This window comes from Halyomorpha halys, unplaced genomic scaffold (genome assembly GCF_000696795.3).
Source record: "Halyomorpha halys isolate HHAL.00 unplaced genomic scaffold, Hhal_1.1 Scaffold798.1, whole genome shotgun sequence".
Classification (NCBI taxonomy): Eukaryota; Metazoa; Arthropoda; class Insecta; order Hemiptera; family Pentatomidae; genus Halyomorpha; species Halyomorpha halys.
In genome coordinates, this window is record NW_027107612.1 from 157340 (window position 1) to 169109 (window position 11770).

General features: G+C 33.5%; 2 protein-coding genes across 2 annotated transcripts in view; both read right to left on the reverse strand.

Moving 5' to 3' along the window:
* The window catches only part of LOC106686219 (uncharacterized), a 36947-nt gene that overhangs the window by 15196 nt on the left and 9981 nt on the right, over positions 1-11770 (reverse strand). The gene's annotated exons all lie outside the window — the stretch shown is intronic.
* Positions 5134-7048, reverse strand: LOC136795433 (uncharacterized). Its single transcript, XM_067045993.1, has 2 exons — positions 7009-7048; positions 5134-5631 (listed from the first exon to the last, which is right to left on the reverse strand). The coding sequence occupies exons 1-2, from the start codon at positions 7021-7023 to the stop codon at positions 5242-5244; spliced, it is 405 nt and encodes a 134-aa protein (XP_066902094.1). The 5' UTR covers positions 7024-7048; the 3' UTR covers positions 5134-5241.

Genomic DNA, 11770 nt, shown 5'->3' on the forward strand with positions numbered 1-11770 from the left:
TATAAGTTATAGCCTTAGTCAGCTGTTATTTCAATGTCAGGTGATCGAGTAGATCAGCTGATTGAAGATGTATGTATAGACGTCCGGAACACAAGCGAGCTAGCCATTTGTATCTCCCTTTTCTCTTTTTCATTCTTTGAGCCCAAAAACGTTTAACTGGTACCGAAACCCGGGAACTTTATATACTGGAGTATTTTTTCTTTTAAGAATTTAGTTGTAGTTATTTTGTCATCTTCAATTTTTTGATGTGAGAAACGCCGTTTCTGACCTGGAACGATTTACGAGGGGAACGGAAGAACTGGGCCACTTCATAAAAGGGGATGACCAACTAATAAGCCAAATTGTAGCAAAGTCTATCGAGACTCTACTCAATAGAGAAGATGCGGAGGCACTAAGAGTAGCGGTCGTCTGCAAAGAGAAGAGTAGCATCAGACGAAGATAAGTAGAGTTATCAAGGTGAGTTTAAAGAAGGCATTCGGAGGAGGATGGTGGGCCCCAGAGGAGGACGTTAATGAATATCGCATTTACTTGTTCTGTAGATGTTGAAATATACGTATGAATTTTTTTGAAATTTAGATAAGTTATTTTAAACATTTAAAGTAAATAAAAAGTATATAGGTTGATTTTAATGATAATTCCTTGGGGATTCCATTGATGATGTTGCCATATCGAGAATTACAATAAATTTCTAGATTAATAGAAATTGTATAATTCTCTAAAAGTAATGAAATAGGGAGGTTCATTCCATTTTCCCCTATTTTCAATTACTAACTTTTTTCTTTCTCTCTCTTTTTTTTAAATCTATTACACTAGCTCTCCAACGACCCGTGAAACAGTGGATCGAATTAATTCGACGCCTTCAAGGTTAATACTGATGCGTCCAATTCCACTATTTAGCGTGAGGCTTATCGTGTCGAAATGAATAATTTAAATTTGTATGTAACAATTAATTAACAGTATTGATTGATAACGGTTCGTCTTGAAGGAATTATATGCCGTGGATGTTTGTTCAAATGTATAAACTCAATATACCAGTAAATTGTAATTTTAATACATTACTATTTAGTTCAACATACACTTTTAAATTTTAATTAAACTTGCATTAGTTAGGCCGATAGATCATATGTGATTTTGTCTTATTTTAGTAAGATCTCATGGACCGTCCTCCCGGTCTTCCTGAGCATGTCCCCTTCTTTAAAAAGATATCTTCAATTTAAAAAATCCCTCCGAAGGCTTCGTCTACCGTCCTCTTCCTGATTGATTGCCCTAATCCGCGCACCCTCATTCCTTCTTTGTTCACAACATATGTAGGTTTTACCTCCTGTCTTAATCCTCTATTTTCCTAGCTATTCTTAATCCAAGCACTCACCTTCACTAGCAGTTCACACCCCACAATTACTTTATATTCCCTCGGTATAGATGTATATATCGGTGTATTCGAAACATCTGCTTCGCGCGCACTGCGCCACTTGGTGTCTAATCCTTCCGGCACCGCCATTCGATGTAAGTCTGCCACATTCTGCACATCCAGGCTAACCCCCTCCCGAGATATTGTATGTCCTAGAAAATTTGTTCCACTTTTTTTCCAAGCAATGACTTCTCCCAAAATATTTTCAGTCCAAACTCACATCCTTTGGAACACGATGTGTAGGTGCTTATCCTGTTAGTCTCCAAGTCCTCTTGCCAGATGTCCAGCAACATTCTCTAACAGTCTCATATTTAGGTTTCTATTCGCTTTTTAAATATTGCTCCATCTTAAAGTCTCCTCTCCTAATATTTCGAAAATGATATAGGGCCGTCGCTCTCCGAGGGCTTAGCGGGGCGGGTACGGCGGGGAAGGATTGCCTTTTTTTGTGTTATGATCTCCACTTGTGAGATTGTGACATGTCGTACATCGACCAACCTACTCGCTAAGAGTCAGATAAGTAAGGCTACCACGGAGGGCGGGAGTGCAGGGTTTGATGCCGTACCTTTGGAAACCAAAATAGTTTTAGTCTAAAAAAAAATGTCTTCACTCTGAATTATGAACGGTGACGGAATAGTGAGAGCGGCGGTTCTAAACATTGAGGGTCAGAACTTCACTAACCCACTTGCAACCAACAAACCTGTACCTGCAGGTTGCCCTGCAGTCCCCTTCAACCCACCTCCGGCAGAGCTCCAGCCACTACCGGAAGTGTCTTTAGCGCAAGCTCATGCCACGAAGCTAGAATGGATCAAAGTCTGCACGCAAACCACCATGGACTTATGATAGGCAGTTTTGGACTTTAAAAGAATTACCGGAGAGACGGGGGAACTAAGTCATTCCCTAACTGATGCAGGGCAAAAAGAAGTATCCTCAATTAAATTCAAGTGGATGAGGATACACCCTGAGGCGTGGTCAAGGCGACATTGGAGAAGGATGGTGGACACCAGAAGAGGACATATTTATGATGGTTAGGGAAACGAAGAAACCTGGACTGTGTCGGTATGGGCAGTATGCTGCGGATCCTCGTGCATGATACAACAGAATACCCGATAAACTCAACTAGATAGTATAGGGTTGGATAGAATTCCTATCCAATATACTAAAGATTCAGTTGGCGAAAGAGCTGGGGAAGAAGGAGGGAATACTGAGAGAACTCTCCTTCCGTAGAGTGTTCTCAGGCTAATAGGCACATGCCCCTGGGAACAGGAGGCCAGAATAGAAGTAGAAGAGCCGCGTTGGAGTCGCATCGAATACAATTGGTCTAGGAATATTTATAACTCTTGGCAATGGAGACAATACCGAGTTAGCGGAAGGGAGAGGACAAGAAACCAGGGAAACAAACCGAATCAAGCAAACAGTCAGTAAGAGGACCGCAAGTGTAACGTATGCGGAAAGATTAGACACCTAGTGGCGCAATGCCCGCGAAGCAGATGTTTCGAATACACCGATATATACATATATACCGAGGGAATATAAAGTAATTGTGGGGTGTGAACAGCTAGGGAAGATGGGTGCTTGGATAAAGAATTGCTAGGAAAAATGGAGGATTAAAATAGGAGGTAAAACCTACATGTCGTGAACAACGAAGGAATGAGGGTGCGGGAATTAGGGCAATCAATCAGGAAGAGGACGGTAGACGAAGCCTTTGGAGGGATCTTTTATATTGAAGATATTTTTTTAAAAAAGGGACATGCTCAGGAAGACCGTGAGGACGGTCCATGAGATCTTACTAAAATAAGACAAAATCACATATGATATATCGGCCTAACTAATGCAAGTTTAATTAAAATTTAAAAAGTGAATGTTGAACTAAAGAGGAATGCATTAAAATTACAATTTACTGGTATATTGAGTTTATATAATTAAAAAAACATGCACGGCACATAATTCCATCAAGATGAACCGTTATCAATCAATACTGTTAATTAATTGTTATATCCAAATTGAAATTATTCAGTTCGACACGATAAGCCTCACGCTAAATAATGGAATTGGACGCATCAGTATTAACCTTGAAGGCGTTGAATTAATTCGATCCACTGTATCACGGGTCGTTGGAGAGCTAGTGTCATAGATTTAAAAAAAAAAAAAAAAAAAAAAAGGAGAAAGAAAAAGTGAGTAATTGAAAATAGGAATCAATATTCCCTATTTCATCACTTTTAGGGAATTTTTTAATCATCAGATTATTACAATTTCTATTAATCTAGAAATTAATTGTAATTATCGATATGGCAACATCATCAATGGAATCCTCAATGAATTATCATTAAAATCGACCTATATACTTTTTATTTACTTTAAATGTTTAACTTATCTAAATTCATACCTATATTTCAACACCTACAGAACAAGTAAAAGCGTTATTCATTAATGATTCGCAAACCACCTCTAGATTAGATTAAGAAACCTTGTGGTCCGTAGTCTATTCTAAGCTGCATTCAACTTTTAAAAAGAAAGTAATTAAAGTTATTGTAGGATTGTTATATTTCCGAATCATTTTTGTATTTCTCGATGTAAGGAGATAGAACAACATTTTTTAATTTTTGTATTTATTACTGATGTATTAAATTTTAAGCTAATGAATAATAATGAACTATTAATGCATAATAAGAAACCCTTGATCTAATGGCAGCTTTGGGTGTCAGGCCTCGAAAAAGCACGTTCAGGGAGAGGCATTGATCAACAAAAGGGAGAGAATGAGGGTGAATCTCGAGCACTATCGGCAGAGGACTAAGAGATGAAGTTGAGACACATCGGAAACGGCAACCACAAGCGGAGGAATGAAACTTCAGACTTCGCGGGGAAAGAGAATTCAAATGAGGGTATGAAGTATCAGTTTGTACAAGCAGCAGAGGAACGGATGAACGCTAGGTTTTTTGGAGGGACCTACTGGCTTGATTTGAGGCTGGACTAACCAAGTAGGAAGAAAAAGTCCAATGAGATTTTGGACTCACATGTTCTAAAATATGTCAACGTGAATAAACTTTTAGGAAATTAGTTAGCACCGTAGAACCACATTATCTACTGTTCCCTTGACCATTTATACCTGAAAATAACACAGTATTACTTTAATCTTTTTCATGTACATCAGTGAATCTCCATCCTGTCTCCTTATGAGCAATATATAACACAAGTGAAATAAATATGTAACATTTTTAGAGAGAACGATGAGGTTTGTTCCAGTGCAATCTAGAACTATTTTCCTTGCAACCTACATTTAATGATATTTTTTCAAGACCTCTTTAGACCGATTTTATTCATATTCTCCAACTAATACATATTCTTTTTGCAGTGTTCACCATCATATTTTTACTTTATTGTGTTATTTTTTGTATTTTATTGTAGTATTTTTGCTTACTTCAATGTTAATCTTTAAACTTCCATTTATATCTTTGACTCCTCTACTTAGGATGATTTGAAACCTTTACCATATTCATTTTATTTAGTATTTGCCTTGTTCATCTTAATTTTATTTTATACTTTATTTAGGCAATTTACTGTCTTTATGGTCGTATGTTCTATCAGCTTATAAGAATATATAAATTTGTTAAATAGAGATGAACACTGATAGCATGTTGGTGCTGTATGATGATTGTCATCATCTCCATGTCTGTAATCTCCCATATACAATGTTGAATAGCTTTGGAAAGAGAAAAATGGGAGAAAAATTTTATAATGAAAATAATTTTATTTGAAGCTTGACAGTAAATCTTATTTAGACAAAGAACATGGGCAGATCGGCAAAAGTTACAGGTTTATGAAGCCAAAGATGTACTTTAACCCTTGTGCCCGCCGCCTCCACCACCGTATCCACCACCTCCTCCATGACCGCCGCCACCTCCTCCGTGACCACCACCACCGCCTCCGTGACCGCCACCTCCATGACCACCACCGCCGCCGCCTCCGTGACCGCCTCCTCCGTGGCCACCACCTCCGTGACCGCCGCCTCCATGTCCACCTCCACCACCTCCGTGACCACCTCCTCCATGTCCACCACCACCGCCTCCATGACCACCTCCACCTCCGTGACCACCGCCACCGCCACCATGACCTCCACCTCCATGTCCTCCGCCGCCTCCTCCGTGTCCTCCACCTCCTCCGCCGCCGTATCCACCTGGTGTTCCCATAGCTAATGCTACCAGGCAAGTAATTGTGATGAGGGTTATCTGAAATTATTATGTTGATATTCGTAATTTTTTTTGTTATCCTAAAGAAACTGATGAAAAAACATTACACCAACACCTTTACCACTTCCTTTACATAGGGTTAAGGGCTTAAAACTCTGAGCCTACTATTCTTCTAAAAATTCTAGTTTATAAAACAGAAATTATTTAAAAGTATGAAGAGAAATGTTAATGTTCTAAATAGATTTATAGGTTGGCTCTGAATGTAGAAGCTCGACGGCTCAACAGAACAAAATATTTATTTAACAACACAATTTACAATTACATAAAATAGATCCATCTCAATAGAACTTATGGAATCACCAAAGTCACTTCATAAATCGACAAATTTATAGTGACGTCACAAATTCAGTTTTTTTTTTTTGCGTAATTTTAGAAAATTATTGCAATGAATGAACTAATAATAAAATCCTGTACCAACAACATTGGCTGACAAAGTACGGTTATAATGGTGTACGTTGCTTTATCCGTGGTTTCAGAAACCACACCGGCCCTTTCAAATACAGTCAGCTCATATAAAATTAATTATTTATTTATCATTTTGTTTGCATGTGCACCATAAGGCATACTCTACACCAGTGGTTCCTAAAATTTTTATCTCAGCGCCCCTTTATGTGACAACTTGTAATTCATCACCCACCTTTGGGGGGGGGGGGCAAATGCGTCTATGGCCATCACCGGCCCCCTGAATCCCAATATTGGGAATCAATGCTTTACAACATTAGTGGTTCATAGATTTTTTAAACCTTGCCGTGGAACTCGTTTTTATTTAGGATTGTAATATCATTTGGGATTTCAATTTGATTTTTTGTTAAAGAGAGAACAAATAAGTAACGCTTTAAAGTTGAATGAGATAACTTTATGTTTTTCAAATATTAATATTTTTAGATACAGTACCCTTGATACTATAAATCATTAAATTACATCAACAAAAAGTCATTAATAAAGATTTTCGAGATTGATTATTTATAATCATTATTACTAACAAATAAAAAATTCAACAAAACAATTTTGCTGTCACTTCTGTTAAACTCAGCTACTATTTATTAGCTACTACTAAATTAAGCTGCAAAACATCCTTATTAATTTTTATTTATTATTAAATATCATCTAGTTATCAGTTTGAAAATTTGGTTCTGTCACAATCCAAAACTATAGAAATTTCTGGTATCATATTTTAGATTTTCAATAAATTAGAAAATTAGCAAGACATTTGCACTTAAAGGACTGTCTATAGATGTTATTACTGTTTTTAAATGAATAAAAATTAGGAATATTTTTTTTTAAAAAAACAATATTTAAAACATTTTCAAAGTTAATTTGTGTTAAGTATCATGGTGTACTTAAAGAGTTACTTACAGTCAACGGCTTCATATTTAGAAGATGCCTAGCTGCTGAGTGACATACCCCGAAGCGGATGGGATGTCTTTTATATCCCCGTCCTCTCTGACCTAGCTCTTTCTTCATTGGAGGAGGGATGCTGATAAAGACTTATTGTTTAGGACAATCAATAGATTACCGCAATCATCCACGTTACTCTCAACTTACAGTATCATCTTATGAAACTAAAAATTATTTTTAAAATGTATAATACATAATCCCCATAATATTTAAACAGCTCCCTTCTTGTTAGTAAAACTTGTAGGAATGCTACAGTCATCATAATGTTTCATGTAAATTGTGGATGATGATTGTATCTCGAGATGTATATAATCTGAAGAATTAATTTTTCATTTTCTAAAGAAATTTGAAAAATAGTAGTTTTTCATCATTAAATAGTAAAAATTTATTATAATAGGAAGAACAGTTCATAATACCAGATAATAATTAATAAAAAAATTGAATTGTGGGGAAAAGTCAATACATCAATGTTAATTGAAATTTCGAAAAATTTAAACCCTAATGTCAATCGTGGGACGTTCATCCCGGATATTGAGATATAGATCTTATCATCAGATTAGATTAGATTCCATATCATCAAAACATTGGAACGTAATAAAGGAAAATCATCTACATATACATACATACTACAACAAATATACTGTTACTTTATTTAAATTGAAAAATATTATACATCTTTAAAATGTGGATGTAATGATTCATTGTCTGGGTTATGCTTCACCACGAAATAAATGTCAATACCCATAATGTTATACCGAAAGTTATTTATTTTTTTGCTTTATTTATTTACCAACACGAAATATTTTTTTAATGATTCAGTAAATCAGATGGGTCAAAACATACAAAAAAATCTTACCAAACATAAATTACTATAAAATATAAAAAAATGAAACTAAATGATTACGTATAACATGAAAATTGTATTGAAATTTGGAGAAATATACCTCTAGAAAATTGTAAATAAATGTTTTGCAATATTTAATCATTTAACTATTCAATTCATAACAATTTAAAAATTTTTTTTGTTTGTTAATTTTTACGATGATACTACAATAAAATCATTAGGAATAGGTTAATAATTCACACGTAGAAAATCGTGTATTATACAAAGGAAACGTTATTAAATTTTTTCTTAGCAATTACCTTAATTTTTGAAAATATGTATGACTCCATTCTTGTTTCATAATCGCGAATTTTAGGTCTTAGACAGAAAAACAATTATAATACAATTAGACGGTGAAGGTGGTTATTGGCAATACCAAGATTAATATAAAATAGCTAAATAGAGCAGAGATGTCTGTTATTGGATATTTCCTCGTTAGGAAAAAATATCTGAAAGATCTCAGATTCAAAAGGGATACAAAATAAATACCGACTTTTTGATAATTTTTTTTTTTTTATTGAAAAAAGTATGGAGAGAAGATGTCCTGAACCAGCGGGAAAAAAGTAAAAAATAACATTAAAAAAACACAAAACTATGATTTTACAAACTTAGAAACCCACAAAAAGGGACATAATATCAATTAAAAGTGGAGAAAGGAAGTAAAGAACCTAACTAAAGTTGTAACAGTAGCCTATTGAAATTTATAGGAAGGAACTATATTGAGTACTTATATCACACCTGGTTACATTTATTAGCAACTTGTTTCCAGTCTACCTATATGAGGTACATATATTGCTATTATTACTATTTTATTATTTTTTGTTTTGCTATATACTTTATAAACTTAACAATTGTTTTGAATTGTTTTTTTATTTAATGTTCTGTTAATTCTATAAATGTAATTGTTTGTACCTAGTTTTTCCATTTAGCCCCTGCAAGGTGGGGTGAAACATTGATTAGCAATAAATGCTTTTCTTTTTACTATTTTGATACATTTATTGACCGCCAGCCGGACTATCTTTCTCAAATAATATATTTTTTTTTTACCGCACCCCGCCCCCTATATAAAAACACCCCTTTAAATGAAAATAAAAAAAATAAACAAATTATTTTGTTTATGAAATATATAGAAGAGATAACAGTAATAATTTATGTTTATTTATTTTAATATTTTATCAATGCTTAAAATGTTAGTGTTTTGTTTTGCATTTAGCCCTGACGAAGCGTTGCAAAGTGAGGCGAAACGTTGGTTAAAAATAAATAGTTTCTTTTACTATTTTGATACCTTTATTGACCGCCACCCGGATTATCTTCGTACGGTCAACTATATTCTTCCAATATAAATAATAATAATATACCAATAACTCGTATCTAATATATATATATATATATATATATATATTATACATATATTAGCCATTTTTGACGAATTTATCATTCACATTTTTAATTCAATGTTCCTTGCTTTACCCCGCGGTATAAATAACTATCTTCTAGACCAGTAGCTTCCACTCCGTATAAGTTTATGGACCACTGAGCCAGAAATTGAAGCATGTGCAGATCACCCCCACACCTGACTTGGGTTCAACCAGGAAATTAGGTTGCATAAAAGTGCATTTTGTGGGACATAAATATTAAGTTGACTTGTTGGAAGCTCTCTAATAAAGCTCTAACATCATTAAAGGTAAATAGTTTTTAATAATAATTCCTCAAGTAATGTTGCTGAAGCCTACCGATTTTATTCCAAAGTCTCTCACGGTCCAATTAGTGGCACGCAGACCATAGGGACCTCTCTGGAAACTACTGTTTTATTACATATTTACAACTATTTTATTACATATTTATTGATATTTTAGGTACGTTTCTGATAATTTAGTGCTTTTTTATATTGGTTACATTATAATTTACTTATTGTATTATTTATAATAAAAATTAAAATATTATCGTTCCAGTCTTTTTCAATACGGTGACATGAGAATCTATGATCTATCTTTAACATTCACAACTGAAATGTTAGATTTTCTATTGGATATTAGTATATGTATAAAATTATTTTATTAAAAAATTGTATTGATGGCTTATGTGCATATAAATCACATAAATAGTACCATGAATGAGAACCTTCATCAATATTGCATATTTTCTACAAAACATATTATTTTGTTATATTTCATAATTTTTCCACTAAATACATCTTAGCAAATAGAAAGGAAAAAATAAAATATTTAATCATTAAATATCTATCAAAATGATTGAAGAAAAAATTCTTAAGACCACTTCCAACCAACATTGTTTAAGATAAAAATACATTTTATTTTATTTGTAACCGTTCAATTCTACACAAATAATATATATATTCCAAATCTCAACCAAGTTTTCTGATATTGAAAGTTAATTTAAAATGTTTCTATACGGAGTTGAGCTTTGGGGCTCCACTAAACCATCAAATTCCTCCAGAATCCAATCCTTACAGTCCAAAATCCTTCGTAAAATCCTTAATGCTCCTTACTTTGTCACAAATCAAGTCATCCATCAGGACCTCAATATTCCATATGTTGCCGATTTGGCCAGAACCAGATACCGTTCCTTCCATAACAAACTTCTCAACCACCCAAATCCACTTGTTTCTAGCCTGGCTTCTCCTTCATTACCTAATAATCCTCCTAGGCGTCTGAAAAGAAGATGGCCTTGAGATCTTGTCCCCTAGAAATATTATTGGAGTTCTATCAGTGGGTAGATTCTCCACATGTTTGTATCATGTCACTATGTCACCTACAGCAAATTTACTTGTTGTATATATGTATATACAGTTGTAAATAACAATAAATAAATTATTAAAAAAAAAATGTTTCTTATAAAGTTTGATAAATGATAGATGATGATAAAAAATTTTGAGTGTGATATTTATTAATATATAGTAGATGAAAAATATTAACAAGAAATGATCTGAAAGGGGCAAAACAATGTTAAAATCTATATATAATATGAATTTTAAGAAAGTTATTATTCTATATTTTTTATTCTAAACAATTTGGGTTCAAAGTAGCCCAAAGAATTTTTTCATCGATCGTTTTGATTAATACTTAATAATTAATTCTATAAAAAAAATATTAACATCTACAGTAAAGTTGTTTACAATAAAATAATTAATATATGTCTGGTACCACAGCTTTTAAAAATTAAACACACAGTAATATTCTAAGAATTATTGAACGAGTTTGACAAAGTGGGATTCCCAATCAATTTTTCCAGACATGCTTTCTATTAAGAAGGTAAGTTATCTTATCCAGACATCGTCTAGTTGAATGCATCTCATCCCCAGGATGGGATAATGGTTGCGTTGTAATTGTATGTACCAAATTGTAATGTAATTGTTCCCTCATTAACGGTATGATACCGGGCTTTGTCACTTTCTATTTCTATTAGCTAAGAGAGTTAAGATGAAGTAAAATGGCGTGCGATTGATGTCAAGGGACTCAAGAGGCGACCAATTCAATCAATAGAACTTTCAAAAGGATTAGAACATTGTAATTTAATGCTTTCTCTGCTGGTCTTGGGTCCGATTTAAATGGTCCATTATTATAAAAGAAACTTTATATTTTTTATTAATCTATTTATTGTTATAATATAAATTATATGATCATATGAGAAAACATTTTACAAAATGTAATAATATTATGTTTATTATTATATATGTTTCGGCATTGCGTACCTAACCTATAAAGTCATTTTGTCTTACATAGAACCACTGAAGCATCTGATGACTACATTAATTAATAATAAATATATGCAAGAATATTTTATGTATATATTTTATTAGTATTATTATTTTTATTT